Source organism: Gigantopelta aegis, chromosome 15 (assembly GCF_016097555.1).
Source record: "Gigantopelta aegis isolate Gae_Host chromosome 15, Gae_host_genome, whole genome shotgun sequence".
NCBI lineage: Eukaryota > Metazoa > Mollusca > Gastropoda > Neomphalida > Peltospiridae > Gigantopelta > Gigantopelta aegis.
In genome coordinates, this window is record NC_054713.1 from 138,759 (window position 1) to 166,475 (window position 27,717).

At 35.4% G+C, this 27,717-nt stretch overlaps 1 protein-coding gene across 3 annotated transcripts; it reads left to right on the forward strand.

Moving 5' to 3' along the window:
* The first annotated feature begins 5,926 nt into the window (after window positions 1-5,926).
* On the forward strand, window positions 5,927-27,463 carry LOC121390296. Of its 3 annotated transcripts, none has more exons than XM_041522082.1 (8): window positions 5,927-6,001; window positions 8,431-9,498; window positions 10,974-11,152; window positions 12,156-12,220; window positions 20,674-20,821; window positions 22,371-22,467; window positions 23,326-23,430; window positions 26,102-27,463. In XM_041522082.1, exons 2-8 carry the CDS (start codon window positions 8,473-8,475, stop codon window positions 26,393-26,395), a joined length of 1,914 nt encoding a protein of 637 aa, XP_041378016.1. In that variant the 5' UTR covers window positions 5,927-6,001; window positions 8,431-8,472; the 3' UTR covers window positions 26,396-27,463. The 3 variants fall into 3 exon arrangements, with proteins under 3 accessions (XP_041378016.1, XP_041378014.1, XP_041378015.1); XM_041522080.1 differs by having other exon boundaries at window positions 5,931-6,237; XM_041522081.1 differs by having other exon boundaries at window positions 5,948-6,056.
* The last annotated feature ends 254 nt before the right edge of the window (window positions 27,464-27,717 follow it).

A 27,717-nucleotide genomic window follows, 5' to 3' on the forward strand; every position in this document is an offset into this window, starting at 1 on the left:
TGGTTAAAAAAGCCTAGTGCCTAGCATATTATTTAACATACAATGAAAGAGAGAGAGAAGAGAGAGTTAGTTGGTTAGTAATGAATAGTCACATACATCACAGTCGTCCTTTTTTGGCGTGCTAGGTAAAAGTGATTTTGTTTGATTTGGTTTCCCTCCCCCGTAATTCAAGTAATTATCGCTATCTATCTATTGGTAACTGTATATTACTTTGTTTGTGGCTAGCGCCATTAACTATATTGATCTTACTTGGCCGGTCTTCTATATTCTGTTCTCTGGTTGTCTTTCAGTACCCTAGTTGACTTACCGCGTCTGCTAGTGTTATTCATTACTAAGTGCATGGTGCAAAATACATAATGTGCGATATATATATAGGTAGGTTTTGTGGCTGGCTGGCTTGGACCCATGGCGGCTGAAAAGGGAGAAGTTGATAATTAGTAGTCCTACCCTGATTGGTACATAGGTTTGGGGTGGCTGGTTACTTTCTTGTTCAGCTGTATTACTGTGGTCACATACGGAATGGTATGCATGATTTTACCAAGTTGTTTTTAGAAGCATAGTTAGTAACCTGTTGTATTGATATATTCGCTACCTCCCCACCTTTGACCACCTATAGTAGAGTGCATCGTTTCCTAGTTCTAAGTGGTAGCAGCTCGTACATAAGGGCTTACAAGCGGGTGGTTTTGAACATTCTTTATGTATAGTTTAGTTAACAGTTTAGTATAATGTTTTGGTTTAGAGGGCCGGGTTGATTGTCAAACCTACTAATAATTTGATAATTTAATATGTACATCAATCTATACTGAAATTTTTTTTTTTTTTTTTTTTTTTTTTTTTTTTTTTTTTTTTTTTTTTTTTTTTTTTTTTTAATTACAACTCTTGTGTAGGGGTGTACAGGTGGTTAGTTTTGAAGATTATTTTATTTATTTATAACTCTGGTTTGGTGGACTGGACGAACCGATAAACTGCTTTGAAAGTTTTATGCTTTAGGCATTTATCCGGGTTTAGTAGAAAGTTAGGCGTTATATGTTTGTTATGGTTATCGGTGATTGATTTTAACATTAGTTGTCTCTGGGTGGTATGTAGCGTGCAATCCAGGAGATAGTGTTTCATATCTTCCCGGGTGCCACAATCACATTCTGGGTTTAATTTAGTAAAGGAGCAGCTGTTTAGTTTTGACGATTGTCCTAGGCGTAGTTTAGTGATTAGCTTATCTACATACGTGTTTTTGTGTTTAGGTCTTATAGAGTTAACTAGAGGCTTGATGTTATAGTGCCATGTGTTTTTAGTTAGGTCCCAGCTAGCTTGCCATTGGTTTAGGTAGTGTTTTTTTGCTTTTGACATGAGCTCTGTTATTCCTAAGGGTAGGTTGGTAATTGTGCTGGTAATTGCAAGTGCTGTTTTTGCTCCATAGTCGGCTACTTCGTTACCAATTATTCCTACGTGGGCTGGGACCCATTCGAAGACTACTGTTAATTTAAGTTGGTTTATCTCGTTAAGTACTTTGTGGATGGCTGCTAAGATGTCAGGCCTAGTAGATTTATTAGTTTGTAGCGATTGGATTGAGCTAAGGCTATCAGAGAAAATGACGCTTTTAGGGTATTGTTTATTTTTAATCCAGATTAGTGCTTCGTAGATGGCTGTCAGTTCTGCTGTGTAGACTGATAAGTTGTCTGACAGCCTGGCGTATTTAACTATTTTAGAGTGTTTAGATATTTTTTCTTCTGCCACTGCAAAGCCAACCCTGCCATTGTCCGGGTTTTTTGATCCATCTGTGTAGACGTGGACGTGTTCTGGGTAATTTTCATTGGCTGCTGCTTCAAACAGGACTTTTTTGAATGGCGGAAACGGTGTTTCGTCAGTGGCTTTTTTAATAAGGTATGGAGTGTGATCTCTATGGCATTATGGTCTGTTTTATACCCTGGAACAATACTAGTTTTTAAGATACAAGATAATAATTCTTCTGTTATCAGGAAAAAATCCAGCCTTGCTTTTTTTAATGGTGATTTCCTTGACCATGTGTATCGTCTACTTTCTGGGTTATTTATTCTCCATGGATCACATAAATTAAATTTATTCATAATTTTTAATATCTCATTACGGGCCTGAGGGTTATTTCTGTGTTTATAGTTATAAGTATCAAACTCTTGGTCAAGTACAAGATTGAAATCCCCACAGACAATATTAAATTCATTATCAAATTCTTCAATCGATTCAGAAACAGTTTTATAGAAATCAGGAGTGTCTTTGTTTGGGCCATATATATTTACAATAGTTATTTTGTAGAAGCTCGTTTCTATTTCAATAACTAGTAAATTGCCCTTATCGTCACATTTTGTTCTACCCAATTTATATTCAAAGTTAGACTTAAAAAGAATTGCTACTCCCCTGGAGTTGCTATTAAACAAATTAGTAAGGCATTCATAACCCCATTGTGCTCTGATATATGCTTTTTGACTGTTTTCGAAATGTGTATCTTGTAAACAAAAAATGGAACAGTCCAATTTTCTAAGATAATTAAAAACATCTCAACGTGTATCCAGGTCACCAAGTCCCTGACAGTTCATTGAAAGGATTTTAAGAGCCATGACTAACTTTATCTAGAGACATGGATACAGAGTCTTTACCTGAAGATAGGCTATACTTGTAAAAGTGAGGTAGTGTTTCAGTGAACAGTGTGTGTATGACCATTTTGATTTTGAAGTCACATGAGATCTCAGACGTGTTGGCATGAAATACTACTATGTGTACATAAATAAAATATTCGTTTATGTGAAAATGGGGAAACCCCCAGCATAAATGCATAAATCAAGCTAATTCTCACCCAGTGTCTGGAGAATTAAACAATACCGTATTTTGGTATTATGAATTACCGCTATCCTTGTTAAAGGACACACAAAGAATAAGAAATATTGTAATAAATAAATACCAAATTGGCTATTATAAATTACTACATATTTTGTAAGGATTACAAGTCACTGTCAAAAGACATCGATAAATAAGGTCCAGCGACAATTGAAATACACCTACACTCACAACTTCGTTGTTACAGTTACAGCGAGCACACAAAAAAAAAAAAAATAATAATAATAATAAAATAAAATTTAAAAAAAAATAATAATAATAATAATAATAAATAAAAAAAAAATTATAAAAATAATAATAATAATAAAATAAAATAAAATTTTAAAAAAATAAAATAATAATAATAATAATAAATAAAAAAATAATACAAAAATAAATAAATAAATAAAAATAATAATAATAATAATAAAATTATAAATAAATAAATTTAAAACAAAAAAATTACAGGACTACCTTTGCAGATGTTATTACAACCCCCCCCCCCCCCCCCCCCCCAAAAAAAAAAAAAATACCCACCAAAACAACAACAAAAACAAACAAACCAACAAAAAAATAAAAAATAAAAAAAATAAAAATAAAAACATAACACCCCCCCAAAAAAAAAATAAAAAAAATTTAAATTTAAAAAATTTAAAAAAATCTAGTGAACAGGTGTCAGATTAATTAACCAAAACAAAATAATAAGCATAAAACAAAACAATAATACATTAATATTACTTATTCTTATGGATGTGTGGCTTTGCCTTGTTCCCCCTTTATTAAGACGAGACAAACACGAAAGTATGTCATTATAAGACTGCAGTCTATGATAGACGTTTATTGCTTTGATACCGGTGGTAACCGATCAACTTTCATTACTAGTACTTCCTGTTTTCGTGCAGTTCATACACCATGAAGAAAATGTTTATTTTTACTAATTTAATAAATAACTATATTTATTACCCCCAGTGACCACTCATAACAGGGAAAATATTTTCCGTATTTTCTCAATGAGAAATATTATGCAGTGTTTGATTTGACGCTTACAAACCAATGACTTTGTCGGTAGGCCCTACTAAATATAACATCATCGCGAATTGGCAGACACACTAAATGGCGTCATGTACTTTAATGAGTTCGCGTTCACGATTGTTTTAATATTAAATTTATAACAAAATGTCGTTTTAACGCAATTCATTATTTATATTTTTAGTAGAATAACGATAACTTTTGTTTTTGAAAATTATCTATTAACGTGATTAAAATGCAAAGTTATAGCAATACCCAGAACAGTGTGTAAAGTGGTTTACAGTGTTTCTATAGCCCAATCTAATTAAAATTAGCTCCACTATTACATGTGGATCTAAAGACAGCCAGTTGGAGCTCATGTCCACCAATCAAAACCTTACTTGCAGAATCCTGCCAGTGATTTAAAAATAATTTGAAAACATTCCGAATTATCCTGAGGGTATACGACATGTTTCGTGTGAATTACGAATGCCTTAAAACGTGTTTTATTTTATAAAATAAATAATTTGTAATGTAAAACTGAAGACTGATAACCCACCCCGTACGTATTGGTATAGTTCGCTGTACTGCGGCCACTAAAATAGACTCGCCCGATAGTTTTAGAATTTGTATGCTCCCAAATAACGTTATAAAAGGCGAAGTGTGATTGGTCAATATTTAAATTATTATTTACAGAAGAAATGTTATCTGGACATTGGGGACTACGCAGTGTTGTTAGTTTTAAATCACTGGTAGGATTCTGCAAGTAAGGTTTTGATTGGTGGACATGAGCTCCAACGGGCTGGTGTTAGATCCACATGTAATAGCATGCCCCCCCCCCCCCCCCCCCCCCCCCGGCTACCCCACTGTTTCTGTAGTGGCTTCAAATGATATCTGAAATACGTTCACATTTCATGGCTCTGCAATACTGACGTAAAACACTATTTTGCTGTCGAAATTATCCATGAAGAAAAGTTACTTTGATAATAACTGGTATCTCGTTTATTATCCTCTATATATCTCAGGCGCTTTGTTTTTCATTCGCCACGAACATGGTGACGGGGTGGATCTAATTATACGGTCGTGCTAAAAAAAAAAAAACAGGCAAACGGGCATCTTGTATAAAGGGGGAGGGGGTTCGAACTCCCCTACCCCACCCTGTATTCGTTTCTGTACAGTGGCGTAGACACGATTTTGTATGGGGGGGGGGGTGGCACCTGGCAGCCAAGTACACAATGCTGTTGAGTACGCCACTGATCACCCCTAATTTTGCCGGGATTGTGGGGGGGGGGGGGCATGGCCTCCTGCCCCCCCCCCCCCCCCCGGCTACACCACTGTTTCTGTGGTGCCTTCAAATGATCTCTAAAATACGTTCACATTTCATGGCTCTGCAATACTGATGTAAAACACGATTTTGCTGCCTAAATTATCCATGAAGAAAAGTTACTTTGAGCAAACCCAGCGAAAAACCACCTCAAGGGCAGGTTTAAACAAGCAATACAATTGTAATCCAGTGTTAAACTAGGATTACTGAAAAACAGACATGTGAAATGCACAGTAAACATGACCCAGGGTTTAACCTAGGTTTAAACCATGTTTCCAAAACCCACTGATAACATAGACATATGAAATCGGCCCTAAAAGTTTTATAAGCACCAGACCTGAAGTACCTGCGTATGGTGGGATGTAGGGATCCAGTATGTGATCCCTGTAAGGGGAAACTGTCATTGTTTCTCTGAGCATGACCTGGAGACTGAGTTTACCAACCTAGCTGGTCCTTCGCCGGACCATCACCCACCTGACACCATAGTAATCATGTTCATCAACGTAGGCATCGTTGTATGCTTCACCAACGCGTTTGTACACTCTGCAACGATGATCAGTAATGTCTAGGCAAAACCTGGATTAAGATCTAACTTCTTCGTTGTTCAAAAATATACGTTATCCTAAACAAAGTTTGAGTAGTGTATTAGAACATGTTAACTGTGTCATAATTTTGAATAGATATGGTGAAGTGGAACCCATACTAACAAATACAGCTTCCGCCGGATGCTTCTCCATCGATTGGTTGCTTGCGAGTCACGTGGTGTAAATATTTCCTCGAAACGTTTCCTGTAATAATCCCGGTCTGTGAAACAAAGATTGTTGGGTACTAACAGTAGTAAATTTCGTTTTACTACTTCAGTGATACAGTTTGAGATTGTGTATGCAAATTAAATTGATTAAATTTTATTCGTTTTTTGTACGATTTTAATCAGTGGTCTTATTTTAAAATAGTCAATAGCGCGAAAACTTGTAAGGACATGTCAGCAAACTCCAAGAAGTCGAAAAGCGTGTTATAAAACTAGTATTTTACATACATCAGCCCTACTTGTTTGTCTGCAGGTGCGTTTGCTAGCAACATTTCCTTATTTTTTTCTTTTACCAGATGTTAAAATTGTCTTATAAACAATGTTTTAGTTTCTAAAGTCTGAATCGGACGTAGAAAGGATGGGAAGGAATCAGGATTATTCATTTATTGTCCGAACCAAATTGTTAACAACTACACAAAATACTCTCCTACCTTTAATTGCCGTTAGATTTCCTCCAAAGTTTGTCCAGACACAAATCGCAAAAAAACCACTATAAATATACAGATTCCACACACGAGACTGCAACGATGTCGCCGGTTTCTAGACGTTTCGTACCCAAACTCGTTCATACCATACCGTTTCGTAACCACTAGCATACCAGTTCGTAACCAATTAAATAATGTCATACATTACACCTAACATTAATATTTTTTTTAAATACACAATTATAATGTTATATTACAAACATATTGTCACATTTAACGAAAAATGTGTTGTAATAATCACTCGGTATCTTTTATAAGCATTAAATGAGCAATTATGTGCTGTGCATCACTGAAGCATGCCGTTTCATAACCATAAAGCATACCTTTTCGTAGCCAAAGAGCAATTCTTTTGTCATAAACCCATTTAATATTTGATTGTATTAACCCGTGTAATAATGGTATGCAAATTTCATGTCATATGCAAATTTAAAAGTTCATAATGCTACTTTCACCTGTTAATAATTGAAGGACTCTGTGCTAAAATAGGGAATAAGTCACATTTTGAAAGTTTTGAGAACTATACCAACATATAAGTTTTTATTAATTTTACATTTATCTTTACCATAAATACAATTGTATGAATGTACTGGGTTTTAATATCTCTATATATAATTATGTTAATATTACTATGTTTGTAAATATTATGTTTGTACATAAAATGTTTTTTGTCATGTAAAAAGAAAAATGTTATGTGTTTGAAATATATCAACAAATAAGCTGACTTCGCTTGACATGATCTAATCACTAATTATTAAAATGCAGTTGGCTTGGATTTTTTTTTTTTTTTTTTTTATTAAATAACATGTACAAATGTGGGTACGAACTGGTATGCCGATGTTCCTCTGGTTACGAACTGGTATGCCTTTGGGTACGAACCGGTATGGTACGAAACAGTATGGTTACGAAACGACCTGATACCGATGTCGCCGATATTGTCTTTGCTGAGATTGCATAGGAAAAAATACATGCAGTTTTCTGCCGTCTGCCATGTTGCTTGTTTATGGAATACTCTTCAAGAGGGATGAAAGCCTCCAAAGTATGTGACACAATTAATATGAAATCAATGATCCTCTAGTGGTATTATTAAAAAATTAAAAAATAAATAATATGACGTCATCACGTTTTCTTTTATATCATAACATGTTATGACGTTGTTAGATTAAGTCCTATCCTTTCACCCCTCTTGAAGAATATTCCATAAAAAGTTAAAATGGCAGCGGGCACACAATTACATGCTTTTTGCCCTATGCGCTCTCAGAGAAGTCAATATAGGTGACATAGTTATCATCTGGTATGTGGAATCTGTGTTATTGTAATGGTTTTTTCAAGATTTCTGTCTGGACAAACTTTGGAGGAAATCTAACAGCAATTAAAGGTAGGAGAGTAATTTTTCGTAGTTGTTAACAATTTGGTTCGGACAATAGGCTATTCACTGAATGTGCGCTTTGCACTACCTTTAGAGTTTAGTAAATTATAGTATTTATAGTTCGATATCAAAATTTTAACAGTACGTTACTCTGTGTAAACTGAAGTGATTATTTACTAACAAGGTGCACCACAATAATTAAATTACTAATATGTAATATGAAAAGTTACGTATTTTATGCTAACCCTGTTCTATGTGTGGTATGCTGCATATAAAAGATATCTTGTTTCTTATTGGAAAGAGTAACCCATTACGTCACAGCAGCAGGTTTCCTTTGACCTACGTCAGCCATGTACATTGCAACTGATTTGGTTGCATATGGCTGATATGCGACAGTTTTTTTCTTTTGGCGACTAAAACATTTCGTACTATCTATATAAAAATACAAGTAGGTGCCATCTGTCTCCTAGATAGAAAAGTTACGTAGAGGCCTGCTACATACATGTGGCCATTAACCATATGTCCGACGCCATTTACCATAAGTAAAATGTGTAGTTTAGTAAAAGATTCCTTAAACAAATATTTTATTTTTCAGTTTGTGCTGCTTATTTCACCCAATTTCATCTTCCACTTGACAATGCTTGATAATGGGATACAAAACCGATGTAAGGAGTTGCTATGGCAACTCAAATGCAAACAGACCGAGTTGAATGGACTGGTTCTTCCTGGTGCTGCTCCTCCTTGTGACAATGTGTACAACACGACACACAATGGACTGAAACCAGTTTACTCGAGACACAAACTTGACAGGTCACTGAGGCTTGTTGCCGGAGACGACGTGCCTACTGCCAGTCAGAGAGACAGAGAGGGCACCAGTCTACGGATTTACGATTCCGCTCCAAAGCCAAAATCAGTTACCATACAGTCAGACTTTGATGATGGCTATGAGAATGATGAAACTACAAAATGTAAACGTTTATTTGTGAAAAGAGACTCAAGTTTAGACCGGACTGAAACCAGTAATTTAAGTGACATACATTCTCATAGTTACACAACTGATGACAATCGGAGTAAAGACCGGTTTGCCTGTGATCAGAGTAAAGACCGGTCAGTTTCTTTTTCTCTCACGCCCAGAACTAGAAGTAGACGGAAACTCATTGACCGCAATGTCAAAGTCGGATCAGGATTGACTGACCTGGAAATCTCTGATAGTTATGATCCATCAAGTCGTCTTAATTTTAGCTACTCTCACGAGGATGAAGCGGATTTCTCTCTCAGATATTCGTACGACCGGGCGAGTACATTGGAACAACAAGCGGATCTCAAAGTTGTCGGGAGGAATCATACAACAGAAAAAACAGATCTTAAAGTGGTTGGGAGGAATTGTCAGGACGTAGAACAAACCACGTTGGAACACCAGCAGATCAAGGCTCATCGGAACCTGGTCGGTACTGTGCGCGAGGCCGGCGACACAATTTCAGGAAAACAGAAAAAAGCCGCTGAGCCGCCACAGAGTGGCATGAACTCTGAGTCGCTGTCTGGCGTGGACGCAGACGTGTATTGTAGAAACCTGCGAGACGACGGAAACAACAAGAGACTCGCGTCACTGCTCAAAGATTCCATTAAGTCGTACAACTTGTCGAGTTCATCACAGTTTAACTTGGTATGTTAGGGTCCAATAAGTCTTACAACTTGTCGAGTTCATCACAGTTTAATTTGGTATGTTAGGGTCCAATAAGTCTTTCGATTTGTCGAGGAGAAGTTCATCACAGTTTAACTTGGTATGTTAGGGTTAGGGTCCAATAAGTCGTACAACTTGTCGAGTTCATCACAGTTTAACTTGGTATGTCAGGGTACAATAAGTCTTACGATTTGTCGAGGAGAAGTTCATCACAGTTTAACTTGGTATGTTAGGGTTAGGGTCCAATAAGTCTTACAACTTGTCGAGTTCATCACAGTTTAATTTGGTATGTTAGGGTTAGGGTCCAATAAGTCTTACGATTTGTCGAGAAGTTCATCACAGTTTAACTTGGTATGTTAGGGTTAGGGTCCAATAAGTCTTACGATTTGTCGAGGAGAAGTTCATCAGTTTAACTTGGTATGTTAGGATTAGGGTCCAATAAGTCATACAACTTGTCAAGTTCATCACAGTTTAACTTGGTATGTTAGGGTTAGGGTCCAATAAGTCATACAACTTGTCGAGTTCATCACAGTTTAACTTGGTATGTTAGGGTTAGGGTCCAATAAGTCATACAACTTGTCGAGTTCATCACAGTTTAACTTGGTATGTTAGGGTTAGGGTCCAATAAGTCGTACAACTTGTCAAGTTCATCATGGTTTAACTTGGTATGTTAGGGTTAGGGTCCAATAAGTCATACAACTTGTCAAGTTCATCACGGTTTAACTAGGTACATAAGGGCTGTTAAGAATGGATCACACCGTGGGAGGGGGGTGTCACAGAATAAGATTTTATTTACATCAGGTTCCGATTTTTGGTACATTCGTGCGAAATTCTTCCAACTGTAATGTATCCAGTCTGTAAACAAAACCAAGACTCCATAATCAGGCATTACATTTGGGGAGAGGGGGATTTTGGCCAGAATCATAAATATGTTTTAATAAAGATATTTGTTGATTCCGCCTTGTAAACCTTTGATTCCAACCTCAAATCTGAGATTCGTGGATACACGAATTCCTGCGAAATTCCCAGTCTAGTATTAAATACTAATAATGGTTGCCGTGGCTACTTGTCTTTGCAGACATGTTGATATCGTTGGTTTGGCCTTGCCACAATGTTAAGATGTGGGATGTGTCGGTGGTCATTAGAGCACTTGTCCATGCAATAAACAAGTTTGTTTTGTTTAATGACACCACTAGAGCACATCGGCTATTGGATGTCAATGTCCATGCAATAAGTCATAGAATTGATCATACTTGTTTCCCATCCCAACCAGTGGCCCACGACTGGCGCATATAACAATGTGGTCCTGTTTATAGCAATGTGCATATAAAAGGCCCCTTTCTGCATTTACAATAAATATTGATCAGGTGTCAAAATAACCATGTGCGTTTAATAACCACAGTTTCAGACTCTGCTGAAGTGGCATTAACACATTCCTTTCCTTTGTTATTATGTAGACTAACAACGCCAGGCCGTCGCTAAGCCGACAGGAGCAGAGGCTGCTGGGATATGATTGGATTGCAGCGCTGCTTGACAATGACTCTAATTTGATTGACGAAACCGAGTCGTTCTTTCAGGACATCAAAAACTTCCGCCGTGTCAACAAAGATCAGTGTTCCAACCAATTCTACATGGAGTGAGTCACATGAATATCTTATTATTAGTCAATTCTACATGAGTGAGTCACATTATCTCTTATTGGTCAGTTCTACATGAGTGAGTCACATGTATCTCTTATTGGTCAGTTCTACATGAGTGAGTCACATTATCTCTTATTGGTCAGTTCTACATGAGTGAGTCACATGTATCTCTTATTAGTCAGTTCTACATGAGTGAGTCACATTATCTCTTATTAGTCAGTTCTACATGAGTGAGTCACATGTATCTCTTATTAGTCAGTTCTACATGAGTGAGTCACATGTATATCTTATTAGTCAATTCTACATGGAGTGAGTTGCACGAATATCTTAGTAGTCAAACTTTGACAGATCTTTTACTTCAGTACCCTGTTTGGTTCTGCAATATGGTTTTGATAGATGTAGTGACTACATACATTGTACATGTAGTATATTTGTTTCTATATTTTCAGCCACTGGCCCAAACTGTCCTGATCGTGTGATTTAAGCCAATTTACTTGTTTACATGTACAAGTAGACCAGATTTCCACTTACATATTTCTACATTGTTCGTTTCAGTGTCGTATATATGTATAGAAAATGATAAACAAGTTACCAGTTATTATAAAAATTATGTCCAGAATGAAATAATTTTCGCTTATCATGATGTGGCATATGAAAATTATTTTATGAGGACATAAATTTGATGATAACTGGTCCTGAGGTTGTTGTTCAATTTACAACCTTAAGTTAGTTTTTTTAATTCTCTGGAAGTTTTATTTTCGATATCCATACAGGTATATGTAAAAACGGTGTGAATAACGTTACACACTATTCTGAATATTGTTATAACTGTGTATTTGTCACATCATGATGACATCACTTTTAGTACCAATAAGATTCTTGGTTTGTAAACGCCAAATCGTCCTATGATATATTGTACGTTTTTCTTATTTTGTGTAACATAAAGTTGATGTTGCAAATAAAATGTAATAAATGTGTGACTGTTTATTTGTTTAACAGAGGACCACTGTCATTGGCTATTGATTTGAAGCCTTCACCAGTTGTCACGGCGATATCAGAGTCCAGTAAGTGGTAAAAGTTATATAATGGGGATGTTAGAGTGGTATGAATATAGAGTTATAGAACTATATAATGGGGATGTTAGAGTGGTATGAATATTTCACGTAGAGTTATAGAACTATATAATGGGGATGTTAGAGTGGTATGAATATTTCACATAGAGTTATAGAACTATATAATGGGGATGTTAGAGTGGTATGAATATTTCACATAGAGTTATAGAACTATATAATGGGGATGTTAGAGTGGTATGAATATTTCACATAGAGTTGTAGATCTATATAATGGGGATGTTAGAGTGATATGAATATTTCATATAGAGTTATAGATAGGGAATAACTGGTTACTGTCTTAAGATATCAGCTTTATCCTGCGAAGGTTAGAGTGGCGAATGCAGTGAGGCTCTGCCAAGCTGCATTCGCCATTCGCCCTGAGCAGGATGAAGTCAATATCCTAAGACAGTAACCAGTTATTTCTTTTATCCTGCAATCCTACAGCAATTTTCAGAAAATCATTATTTATTCCAGTTTTGTGTATGCAAATCAAGTATTGTCAATCTAGCAAGGCTTTTGCCATATGACATCATTATTTGTAAACGCTAGCTACATTCTGTCACATTAAAAAAGCGTTTCTAAACTCTTAATTCATAAATAAATATACAAGTTCTGCACTATTATCGCAAGCTAAAAGTTATTTTCTTTACTGTACTTCAACAAATGATTTAAAGAGTATGTTTATTGAAAATCTACTCTGAAATACTGGAGTCGAGTTAGGCTTATGTCACGTGATCTATATATTTTTTCAGTGACGGAAAATATAGAGATTTATCTAGTCATCATATCGTGCCAATGTATACAGTGATTGCTGGATAAAACTATATAATGGGGATTTGAGAGTGGTATGAATATTTCACATAGAATTATAGAACTATATAATAGGGATGTTAAGAGTGGTATGAATATTTCATGTAGAATATAGAACTATATAATGGGGATGTTAGAGCGGTATGAATATTTCACATAGAGTTATAGAACTATATAATGGGGATGTGAGAGTGGTATGAATATTTCACATAGAGTTGTAGAACTCTATAATGGGGATGTGAGAGTGGTATGAATATTTCACATAGAGTTGTAGAACTCTATAATGGGGATGTTAGAGTGGTATGAATATTTCAGATAGAGTTATAGAACTATATAATGGGGATGTTAGAGTGGTATGAATATTTCACGTAGAGTTATAGAACTATATAATGGGGATGTTAGAGTGGTATGAATATTTCACATAGAGTTATAGAACTATATAATGGGGATGTTAGAGTGGTATGAATATTTCACATAGAGTTATAGAACTATATAATGGGGATGTTAGAGTGGTATGAATATTTCACATAGAGTTATAGATCTATATAATGGGGATGTTAGAGTGGTATGAATATTTCATATAGAGTTATAGATAGGGAATAACTGGTTACTGTCTTAAGATATCAGCTTTATCCTGCGAAGGTTAGAGTGGCGAATGCAGTGAGGCTCTGCCAAGCTGCATTCGCCATTCACCCTGAGCAGGATGAAGCCAATATCCTAAGACAGTAACCAGTTATTTCTTTTATCCTGCAATCCTACATCAATTTTCAGAAAATCATTATTTATTCCAGTTTTGTGTATGCAAATCAAGTATTGTCAACCTAGCAAGGCTTTTGCCATATGACATCATTATTTGTAAACGCTAGCTACGTACTGTCACATTAAAAAAGTTCTGCACTATTATCGCAAGGTAAAAGTTATTTTCTTTACTGTACTTCAACAAATGATTTAAAGAGTATGTTTATTGAAAATCTACTCTGAAATACTGGAGTCGAGTTAGGCTTATGTCACGTGATCTATATATTTTTTCAGTGACGGAAAATATAGATATTTATCTAGTCATCATATCGTGCTAATGTATACAGTGATTGCTGGATAAAACTATATAATGGGGATTTGAGAGTGGTATGAATATTTCACATAGAATTATAGAACTATATAATAGGGATGTTAAGAGTGGTATGAATATTTCATGTAGAATATAGAACTATATAATGGGGTTGTTAGAGCGGTATGAATATTTCACATAGAGTTATAGAACTATATAATGGGGATGTTAGAGTGGTATGAATATTTCACAGAGTTATAGAACTATATAATGGGGATGTTAGAGTGGTATGAATATTTCACAGAGTTATAGAACTATGTTAGAATGGTATGAATATTTCACTGAGTTATAGAACTATATAATGGGGATGTTAGAGTGGTATGAATATTTCACATAGAGTTATAGAACTATATAATGGGGATGTTAGAGTGGTATGGATATTTCGTGTATTTATAGAACTATATAATGGGGAGTTATAGAATAGAACTATATAATGGGGATGTGAGAGTGGTATGAATATTTCACATACAGTTATAGAACTATATAATGGGGATGTGAGAGTGGTATGAATATTTCATATAGAGTTATAGAACTATATAATGGGGATGTGAGAGTGGTATGAATATTTTGTGTAGTTATAGAACTAAATAATGGGGATGTTAGAATGGTATGAATATTTCACAGAGTTATAGAACTATATAATGGGGATGTGAGAGTGGTATGAATATTTCACATAGAGTTATAGAACTATATAATGGGGATGTTAGAGTGGTATGGATATTTCGTGTATTTATAGAACTATATAATGGGGATGTGAGAGTGGTATGAATATTTTGTGTAGTTATAGAACTATATAATGGGGATGTGAGAGTGGTATGAATATTTCAAATAGAGTTATAGAACTATATAATGGGGATGTGAGAGTGGTATGAATATTTCACATAGAGTTATAGAACTATATAATGGGGATGTGAGAGTGGTATGAATATTTCACAGAGTTGTAGAACTCTATAATGGGGATGTTAGAGTGGTATGAATATTTCACATAGAGTTATAGAACTATATAATGGGGATGTGAGAGTGGTATGAATATTTCACATAGTTATAGTTATAGAACTATATAATGGGGATGTTAAGTGTGGTATGAATATTTCACATAGTTATAGAACTATATAATGGGGATGTTAAGAGTGGTATGAATATTTCATGTAGAATATAGAACTATATAATGGGGATGTTAGAGTGGTATGGATATTTCACGTAGAGTTATAGAACTATATAATGGGGATGTGAGAGTGGTATGAATATTTCATATAGAGTTATAGAACTATATAATGGGGATGTGAGAGTGGTATGAATATTTCATACAGTTATAGAACTATATAATGGGGATGTGAGAGTGGTATGAATATTTCATATAGAGTTATAGAACTATATAATGGGGATGTGAGAGTGGTATGAATATTTTGTGTAGTTATAGAACTATATAATGGGGATGTTAGAATGGTATGAATATTTCACAGAGTTATAGAACTATATAATGGGGATGTGAGAGTGGTATGAATATTTCACATAGAGTTATAGAACTATATAATGGGGATGTTAGAGTGGTATGGATATTTCGTGTATTTATAGAACTATATAATGGGGATGTGAGAGTGGTATGAATATTTTGTGTAGTTATAGAACTATATAATGGGGATGTGAGAGTGGTATGAATATTTCAAATAGAGTTATAGAACTATATAATGGGGATGTGAGAGTGGTATGAATATTTCACATAGAGTTATAGAACTATATAATGGGGATGTGAGAGTGGTATGAATATTTCACAGAGTTGTAGAACTCTATAATGGGGATGTTAAGAGTGGTATGAATATTTCACATAGAGTTGTAGAACTCTATAATGGGGATGTTAAGAGTGGTATGAATATTTCACATAGAGTTATAGATCTATATAATGGGGATGTTAAGTGTGGTATGAATATTTCACATAGTTATAGAACTATATAATGGGGATGTTAAGAGTGGTATGAATATTTCATGTAGAATATAGAACTATATAATGGGGATGTTAGAGTGGTATGGATATTTCACGTAGAGTTATAGAACTATATAATGGGGATGTGAGAGTGGTATGAATATTTCATATAGAGTTATAGAACTATATAATGGGGATGTTAGAGTGGTATGAATATTTCATATAGAGTTGTAGAACTATATAATGGGGATGTGAGAGTGGTATGAATATTTCATATAGAGTTGTAGAACTATATAATGGGGATGTTAAGAGTGGTATGAATATTTCACATAGAGTTATAGAACTATATAATGGGGATGTTAAGAGTGGTGTGAATATTTCATGTAGAATATAGAACTATATAACGGGGATGTTAGAGTGGTATGAATATTTCACATAGAGTTATAGAATTATATAATGGGGATGTTAAGAGTGGTATGAATATTTCATGTAGAATATAGAACTATATAATGGGGATGTTAGAGTGGTATGAATATTTCACATAGAGTTGTAGAACTATATAATGGGGATGTGAGAGTGGTATGAATATTTCACATAGAGTTGTAGAACTATATAATGGGGATGTGAGAGTGGTATGAATATTTCACATAGAGTTATAGAACTATATAATGGGGATGTTAGAGTGGTATGAATATTTCATGTAGAATATAGAACTATATAATGGGGATGTGAGAGTGGTATGAATATTTCATGTAGAATATAGAACTATATAATGGGGATGTGAGAGTGGTATGAATATTTTGTGTATTTATAGAACTATATAATGGGGATGTGAGAGTGGTATGAATATTTTGTGTAGTTATAGAACTATATAATGGGGATGTTAGAGTAGTATGAATATTTCATATAGAGTTATATAATGGGGATGTGAGAGTGGTATGAATATTTCATATAGAGTTATAGAACTATATAATGGGGATGTTAAGAGTGGTATGAATATTTCATGTATTTACAGAACTATATAATGGGGATGTGAGAGTGGTATGAATATTTCATGTATTTATAGAACTATATAATGGGGATGTGAGAGGTATGAATATGTCATATAGAGTTACAGAACTATATAATGGGGATGTGAGAGTGGTATGAATATTTCATATAGAGTTATAGAACTATATAATGGGGATGTTAAGAGTGGTATGAATATTTCATGTATTTATAGAACTATATAATGGGGATGTGAGAGTGGTATGAATATTTCATGTATTTATAGAACTATATAATGGGGATGTGAGAGGTATGAATATGTCATATAGAGTTATAGAACTATATAATGGGGATGTGAGAGAGGTATGAATATTTCGTGTATTTATAGAACTATATAATGGGGTGAGAGTGGTATGAATATTTCATGTATTTATAGAACTATATAATGGGGATGTGAGAGTGGTATGAATATTTCGTGTATTTATAGAACTATATAATGGGGATGTGAGAGTGGTATGAATATTTCATGTATTTATAGAACTATATAATGGGGATGTGAGAGTGGTATGAATATTTCATGTATTTATAGAACTATATAATGGGGATGTGAGAGGTATGAATATCTCATATAGAGTTATAGAACTATATAATGGGGATGTGAGAGAGGTATGAATATGTCATATAGAGTTACAGAACTATATAATGGGGATGTGAGAGTGGTATGAATATTTCATATAGAGTTATAGAACTATATAATGGGGATGTTAAGAGTGGTATGAATATTTCATGTATTTATAGAACTATATAATGGGGATGTGAGAGTGGTATGAATATTTCATGTATTTATAGAACTATATAATGGGGATGTGAGAGGTATGAATATGTCATATAGAGTTATAGAACTATATAATGGGGATGTGAGAGAGGTATGAATATTTCATGTATTTATAGAACTATATAATGGGGTGAGAGTGGTATGAATATTTCATGTATTTATAGAACTATATAATGGGGATGTTAGAGTGGTATGGATATTTCACGTAGAGTTATAGAACTATATAATGGGGATGTTAGAGTGGTATGAATATTTCATATAGAGTTGTAGAACTATATAATGGGGATGTGAGAGTGGTATGAATATTTCATATAGAGTTGTAGAACTATATAATGGGGATGTTAAGAGTGGTATGAATATTTCATGTAGAATATAGAACTATATAACGGGGATGTTAGAGTGGTATGAATATTTCACATAGAGTTATAGAACTATATAATGGGGATGTGAGAGTGGTATGAATATTTCATATAGAGTTGTAGAACTATATAATGGGGATGTTAAGAGTGGTATGAATATTTCATGTAGAATATAGAACTATATAACGGGGATGTTAGAGTGGTATGAATATTTCACATAGAGTTATAGAACTATATAATGGGGATGTTAAGAGTGGTATGAATATTTCATGTAGAATATAGAACTATATAATGGGGATGTTAGAGTGGTATGAATATTTCACGTAGAGTTGTAGAACTATATAATGGGGATGTGAGAGTGGTATGAATATTTCACATAGAGTTGTAGAACTATATAATGGGGATGTGAGAGTGGTATGCATATTTCACATAGAGTTATAGAACTATATAATGGGGATGTTAGAGTGGTATGAATATTTCATATAAGAGTTATAGAACTATATAATGGGGATGTGAGAGTGGTATGAATATTTCATGTAGAATATAGAACTATATAATGGGGATGTGAGAGTGGTATGAATATTTCGTGTATTTATAGAACTATATAATGGGGATGTGAGAGTGGTATGAATATTTTGTGTAGTTATAGAACTATATAATGGGGATGTGAGAGTGGTATGAATATTTCATATAGAGTTATATAATGGGGATGTGAGAGTGGTATGAATATTTCATATAGAGTTATGGAACTATATAATGGGGATGTTAAGAGTGGTATGAATATTTCATGTATTTACAGAACTATATAATGGGGATGTGAGAGTGGTATGAATATTTCATGTATTTATAGAACTATATAATGGGGATGTGAGAGGTATGAATATGTCATATAGAGTTACAGAACTATATAATGGGGATGTGAGAGTGGTATGAATATTTCATATAGAGTTATAGAACTATATAATGGGGATGTTAAGAGTGGTATGAATATTTCATGTATTTATAGAACTATATAATGGGGATGTGAGAGTGGTATGAATATTTCATGTATTTATAGAACTATATAATGGGGATGTGAGAGGTATGAATATGTCATATAGAGTTATAGAACTATATAATGGGGATGTGAGAGAGGTATGAATATTTCATGTATTTATAGAACTATATAATGGGGTGAGAGAGTGGTATGAATATTTCATGTATTTATAGAACTATATAATGTGGTGAGAGTGGTATGAATATTTTGTGTATTTATAGAACTATATAATGGGGATGTGAGAGTGGTATGAATATTTCATGTATTTATAGAACTATATAATGGGGATGTGAGAGTGGTATGAATATTTCATGTATTTATAGAACTATATAATGGGGATGTGAGAGGTATGAATATGTCATATAGAGTTATAGAACTATATAATGGGGATGTGAGAGAGGTATGAATATTTCATGTATTTATAGAACTATATAATGGGGTGTGAGAGTGGTATGAATATTTCATGTATTTATAGAACTATGTAATGTGGATGTGAGAGTGGTATGAATATTTCGTGTATTTATAGAACTATGTAATGGGGATGTGAGAGTGGTATGAATATTTCATGTATTTACAGAACTATATAATGGGGATGTGAGAGTGGTATGAATATTTCATGTATTTATAGAACTATATAATGGGGATGTTAGAGGTATGAATATTTCATGTAGAGTTATAGAACTATATAAATGGGATGTGAGAGTGGTATGAATATTTCATGTAGAGTTATAGAACTATATAAATGGGATGTGAGAGTGGTATGAATATTTCATGTATTTATAGAACTATATAATGGGGATGTGAGAGTGGTATGAATATTTCATGTATTTATAGAACTATATAATGGGGTGAGAGAGTGGTATGAATATTTCATGTATTTATAGAACTATATAATGGGGATGTGAGAGTGGTATGAATATTTCGTGTATTTATAGAACTATATAATGGGGATGTGAGAGTGGTATGAATATTTTGTGTAGTTATAGAACTATGTAATGGGGATGTGAGAGTGGTATGAATATTTCATGTAGAGTTATAGAACTAAATAATATAGTATTCGTTACTGGGATTGGCATGTCGGAGAGATGAGTTTCAGTTTAACATGTTCAATCTTGAATCCCATGTATTGCTTCGTGCTTCAATCTACTCGGCAAACATGATAGTGTCAGTAACCAAAATTTAATTTCAGCTGCAATTTTGGAGAGAAAAAATAATGTTCTGGTATATTTATTGTTATTTGATTTATTTCAAAAGTAAAACTGCACATCGTGAATGACTAGCTGTTTACAATTTGTTTCAGAAATGAAACCATACTTAGTGAATGACTAGCTGTTAACGATTTTTTTCAGAAGTAAAACCGTACATCGTGAATGACCGATTGTTTACGACTCCACTAAAGAGATGTCTCCTTGACGATCTAGGGGCCGCAAATGATGAGGATGAGAAGAAGAACGAACGGCAGAAGGAGCCGTGTTACGAGGAGCCGAGATTTGTCAGGTTTCTCGCGATTATCACGTTTAAATAACAGCTACATGTGTATAACAGGGCTAGATTGGGGGGGGTGTCGGGGTGGTGTGTCAGGTTTAAATAACAGAGCTAGATCAGTCGGGGGGGGGGGGGTTGTCGAGTTTCTCACGATTATTACGTTTACAGAGTCAAGGGGTTGTTTGCTGACTCTAAACCAGTTTAAATAACATCTACATGAACAAGGCTAGGTCGGGGGGTGGTGGTGTGGGGTGTCAGGTTTAAATAACATCTACATGTGTATAACAGGGCTAAGTCGGGGGGGGGGGGGGGGGGGTCAGGTTTAAATAACAGCTACATGTGTATAACAGGGCTAGATTGGGGGATGTCGGGGTGGTTTGTCAGGTTTAAATAACAGCTACATGTGTATAATAGGGCTAGATTGGGGGGTGTCGGGGTGGTGTATTAGGTTTAAATAACATCTACATGTGCATAACAGGGCTAGGTTGGGGGGGGGGGGTCAGGTTTAAATAACAGCTACATGTGTATAACAGGGCTAGATTGGGGGATGTCGGGGTGGTTTGTCAGGTTTAAATAACAGCTACATGTGTATAATAGGGCTAGATTGGGGGGTGTCGGGGTGGTGTATTAGGTTTAAATAACATCTACATGTGCATAACAGGGCTAGGTTGGGGGGGGGGGGGGTCAGGTTTAAATAACAGCTACATGTGTATAACAGGGCTAGATCAGGGGATGGGTGGGGGGGTCAGAAAACGTCAAACATTGCATAAACAAAACAATATCATTCATTACATAATATTATTTTACTGTATTAAATAAAAATGTTTCGGTTTTAAAATTTGCTAGTGTGTGCTAGAGTCAGCCCTGTATTTGGTTTGTAGAACTAACAGCTATTCGGTAACTCATAGAGTCAGCTCTGTATTTGGTTTGTATAGCTAACAGCTATCTGGTAACTTGTACAGCCATGGCTGTTTGGTGAACTAACAGCTATTCAGTGACTAGTAAAGCCAGCCCTCTGTTTCGTTGTGTAACTAACGGCTGTTTGGTGACTCGTAGCCCTGACAGTTAGCCCAGTATTTGGTTTGTATAGCTAACAGCTACCTGGTAACTTGTACAGCCATGGCTGTTTGGTGAACTAACAGCTATTCAGTGACTAGTAAAGCCTGCCCTCTGTTTCGTTGTGCAACTAACGGCTGTTTGGTGACTGGTAGCCCTGACAGTTAGCCCAGTATTTGGTTTGTAATGAGAAAAGATTTTTACATTAGATTGCACTTCTCAACTACAGCTGAGTGGGATGGAAACAGTTAACAATTACATGTTCTCTACTGTATAAATCTCCAAATGCAGGTCTAGACATTGTCACCAAATTATCAATGATTATAAACTTCAAAGATTGCACAAAGCCACTGGCTTTTAAACAAAATATCAATCACTGTATTTGTCAAATTAAAATAAAATTCAACAGTTGTTTTTACAATTCGCAATTGGTGACTGGCAGGGCTACCCAACCATCCCGTCTCACCCCCACCCACCCCTGTAAAGCTTGTTTCTCTTCACACAGAGTGAGTATTCCACGTTCTACTCTGGAGACTCCGACACGCATCCAGCCTCATCGACGCAGCAGTTTTGACTCGACAGACTCATGTGCACTCTCTCAGGTGAGCCGACTTATCACAGTAAATTGTCAAACTCTTCAAGTAGTCTCAGGCAGCATGGCGCTGATTAAGGCATGATGGCGCTGATTAAGGCATGATGGCGATGATCAAGGCATGATGTCACTGATTAAGGCATGATGTCACTGATTAAGGCATGATGGCGATGATTAAGACATGATGGTGAAGATTAAGGCATTATGGCGCAAGGCTATTGGTGCTGCACAATGTTCAAACAAGCTAGTAAAAATGCTACCTTTGTATCATTATACTATTCTGGCTGCCAGAAAGTGTCTGTGAAATAAACATGTGGTATGTGCCATCCTGGATGCCAGAAAGTGTTTGTGGAATAACCCTTTGGTATGTGCCGTACTGATTGCCAAAAAGTGTGTGTGAAATAACCTCTGACTGATGCTTGTGAAATAACCTCTGACTGATGCTTGTGAAATAACCTCTTGACTAATGTGTGTGAAATAACCCGATTGTTTAATAACCTCTGACATGTTTGTTTTCAGCACTGTCTGCCAGAAAGTATGTGTGAAATAACCTCTGCCTGAGGTGTGTGAAATAACCTCCAACTGAGGTGTGTGAAATAACCTCTGGCTGATGTTTGTTAAATAACCTCCGACTGATGTTTGTTAAATAATCTCCGACTGATGTGTGTGAAATAACCTCTGACTGGTGTGTGTTAAATAACCTCCGACTGGTGTGTTAAATAACCTCCGATTGGTGTGTGTGAAATAACCTCCAACTGGTGTGTGTGAAATAACCTCTGACTGCTGTATGTGAAATAACCTCTGAGGTGTGTGAAATAACCTCCGACTGATGTTTGTTAAATAACCTCTGACTGATGTTTGTTTTCAGCACTGTCTGCTCGGGTGGGAGAACTCTCGACCCGCCATGATGCCGGCTGCCACGACCGTTGGCCTGAGTGATGCGACCGGTGAACTCAAGTCACGACTCACCACGGTACACTGACTCAATGTTTTATAGACTTACCACTGTACACTGACTCAATGTTTTATAGATATGTCACGGTACACTGACTCAATGTTTTATAGACTTACTACGGTACACTGTCTCAATGTTTTATACTCACCACGGTACACTGACTCAATGTATTATAGACTTGTCACGGTATACTGACTCAATGTTTTATAGACTTACCATGGTACACTGACTCAATGTTTTATAGACTTACCATGGTACACTGACTCAATGTTTTATAGACTTGTCACGGTACACCGACTCGATGTTTTATAGACTTGCCATGGTACACTGACTCAATGTTTATAGACTTACCACGGTACAGTGACTCAATGTATTATAGACTTACCACGGTACACTGACTCAATGTTTTATAGACTTACCACGGTACACTGACTCAATGTTTATAGACTTACCACGGTACAGTGACTCAATGTTTTATAGACTTACCACAGTACTGACTCGATGTTTTATAGACTTACCACGGTACACTGACTCGATGTTTTATAGACTTACCACAGTACACTGACTCGATGTTTTATAGACCTGTCACGGTACACTGACTTGATGTTTTATAGACTTACCATGGTACACTGACTCAATGTTTATAGACTTACCACGGTACAGTGACTCAATGTATTATAGACTTATCACAGTACACTGAATCAATGTTTTATAGACTTACCACGGTACACTGACTCGATGTTTTATAGACTTACCACGGTAAGCTGACTCGATGTTTTATAGACTTGTCACGGTACACTGACTCAATGTTTTATAGACTTGTCACTATACATGGACTCAATGTTTTATAGACTCGTCACAGTACAACGACTCAATGTTTTTTAGACTTGTCACGGTACACTGACTCGATGTTTTATAGACTTACCATGGTACACTGACTCAATGTTTATAGACTTACCACGGTACAGTGACTCAATGTATTATAGACTTATCACAGTACACTGAATCAATGTTTTATAGACTTACCACGGTACACTGACTCGATGTTTTATAGACTTACCACGGTAAGCTGACTCGATGTTTTATAGACTTGTCACTATACATGGACTCAATGTTTTATAGACTCGTCACGGTACAATGACTCAATGTTTTATAGACTTACCATGGTACACTGACTCAATGTTTATAGACTTACCACAGTACAGCGACTCAATGTTTTATAGACTTACCACGGTACACTGACTCAATGTTTTAGACTTGTCACGGTACACTGACTCAATGTTTTATAGACTCTTTACAGTACAATGACTCAATATTTTATAGACTTGTCACGGTACACTGACTCGATGTTTTATAGACTTACCATGGTACACTGACTCAATGTTTATAGACTTACCATGGTACAGTGACTCAATGTATTATAGACTTATCACAGTACACTGAATCAATGTTTTATAGACTTACGACGGTACACTGACTCGATGTTTTATAGACTTGTCACGGTAAGCTGACTCGATGTTTTATAGACTTGTCATGGTACACTGACTCAATGTTTTATAGACTTGTCACTATACATGGACTCAATGTTTTATAGACTTGTCACGGTACACTGAATCTATGTTTTATAGACTTACCATGGTACACTGACTCAATGTTTTATAGACTCGTTACGGTACAATGACTCAATGTTTTATAGACTTACCATGGTACAATGACTCAATGTTTATAGACTTACCACGGTACAGCGACTCAATGTTTTATAGACTTACCACGGTACACTGACTCAATGTTTTATAGACTTGCCACGGTACACTGACTCAATGTTTTATAGACTTACCACGGTACACTGAATCAATGTTTTATAGACTTACACTGATTCAATGTTTTATAGATTTTCAGGATGTATTTTGAGCAGTCAAGTGAGTTTAAATGTATATATATTTACTGTAGTAAAATGAGTTTTAAATGTTTTGACAGTGGTAAAATGAGTTTTTAAAATATATATTTACATCTGTATTACAATTAAACGAGTTTAAACGTGTTTGCAATAGTGAAATAGTTTAAATCATGTATTTACATCAGTGAAATGAGTTTAAATATGTATTTACTGCAGTAAAGTGGACTTAAATATGTATTTGTTGCAGTGAAATGAGTTTAAATATGTATTTACTGCAGTAAAGTGAACTTAAATGTGTATTTACAACAGTAAAGTGAACTTAAATGTGTATTTACAACAGTAAAATGAATTTTAAATTATTCACAGCCATAGATATATAAACTCCCAGTTTTATAAGGGAGCAGGCTGATTTTTGCCCCAATCTGGATTGCAACATTTATTCATATTAATTAGCTTTACTACCAGTAAGCTACATTGTATGTAGAGTTGGAAACAAATCACTAAGCATTTTTACATAAATTACAACTAATATTGTGGGTAGAATGATGGAAATACATGGTAAAAAGGTTTCAGACCAGCTCATTTCGCCCGAATATCTTTATCTTTTTTGGCCGAGGTCAAGGGTTTTCTCCAGGAGTGAAATGAGTTAAATGATGTTTTATTTAGTAAAATGAGTTTAAATGATGTTCTATTTAGTTAAATGAGTTTAAATGATGTTCTGTTTAGTGAAAGGAGTTTAAATGGTGTTCTATTTAGTAAAATGAGTTTAGTGTTTGACATGTTTCTCTACAGACTCTAGCTGAAGCAGAGAGGTTGGCATCGACCTACTCGTGGCCGGTGACCCAGCCAACCACTCACAGGCCCGACCAGTTTCCCACGTGGAGGAAACAGTATCACGACACTGTCATGAACATGACCGCCCCGGCCTTGAAGAATGTAACGTGCACGTCCCACAGCCGACCCGACCGAGAGACGGTGAGGAGAAACACGGACGAGTTGCTCAACTCAACGTACTCACTCATGTATGAGATGGAGCGACTGAAGAAAGAACGAGAACTCAGTGGACAGACGAAAACAGTGAAATAAAGTTTGAAATAGCAACGAAAACAGTGAAATAGTGTTTGAAATATCAACGAAAATAGGGAAATGGTGTTTGAAATATCAACAAAAACTGTGAAATAGTGTGTAATATTAACGAAGACAGTGACATAGTTTTTGAAATATAAACACTGGTTCAGTAAAAACAGTGAAATAGTGTTTGAAATATCAACGAAAACAGTGAAATAGTGTGTAATATTAACGAAAACAGTGAAATAGTGTTTGAAATATAAACACTGGTTCAGTAATATCAACACTGGTTCAGAAATATCAACACTGGTTTTCAGTAATGTCATTAAAAACAGTGTTAGTTTGAAATATCAACACTGGTTTTCAGTAATGTCATTAAAAACAGTGTTAGTTTGAAATATCAATCTTGGTGTTTAGTAATTTAACAACAAAAACTGAAATATTGACACTGGTTTTCAGTAAATTCTATAAAAACTGAAACTTTGAAATATCAATAAAACCAGTGAAATGGTGTTAGAAATATCAATACAAGTTTTTAGTAATAACAAAAATAGTTTCAGAAATATCAACACTTTTAGTAATATCAATAATAATGGTGAAATATGTGTAGAGTTTGAAATAGTTTTATAATATCAAACAAAGTGTTTGAAATATCAGCATAGGTTTTTATAATATCAACAAAAACTGAGAAATAGTGTGAAATATCAAGATTGGTTTTATATCAACAAAGACAGAGAAAGTGTTTTAAATATCAACACAGGATTTTATATCAACAAGCACTGAGAAATAGTGTTTGAAATATCAAATTAGGTAATATAAACTGAAATATATGTAGTGTTTGAAATATCAACACAGGTGTTGTGTATGGTAATGTCAAACCGTGTTTGAAATATCAACACATTTTTGACAAAGTGATGGACACAATCTCAGTTAGGCTACATCAATATCACAAAGTGTACAATGAATTTTATTTCAATTTATTTTTGTGCCGATATCCAATGAAGGTTCAAGCACGCTGTCCTGGGCACACACCACAGCTATCTGGGCTGTCTGTCCAGAACAGTGGGTTAGTTGTTAGTGGTGAGAACAGGGTGTAGTGGTCTTACACCTTCCCACTGAGTCGTTAAAACTCGCTCTGGGTGGAGCCGGTACTGGGATGTGTAACTCGCTCTGGGTGGGAGCCGGTACTGGGATATGTAACTCACTCTGGGTGGGAGTCGGTACTGGGATGTGTAACTCACTCTGGGTGGGAGTCGGTACTGGGATGTGTAACTCGCTCTGGGTGGGAGTCGGTACTGGGATGTGCAACTCACTCTGGGTGGGAGCCGGTACTGGGATGT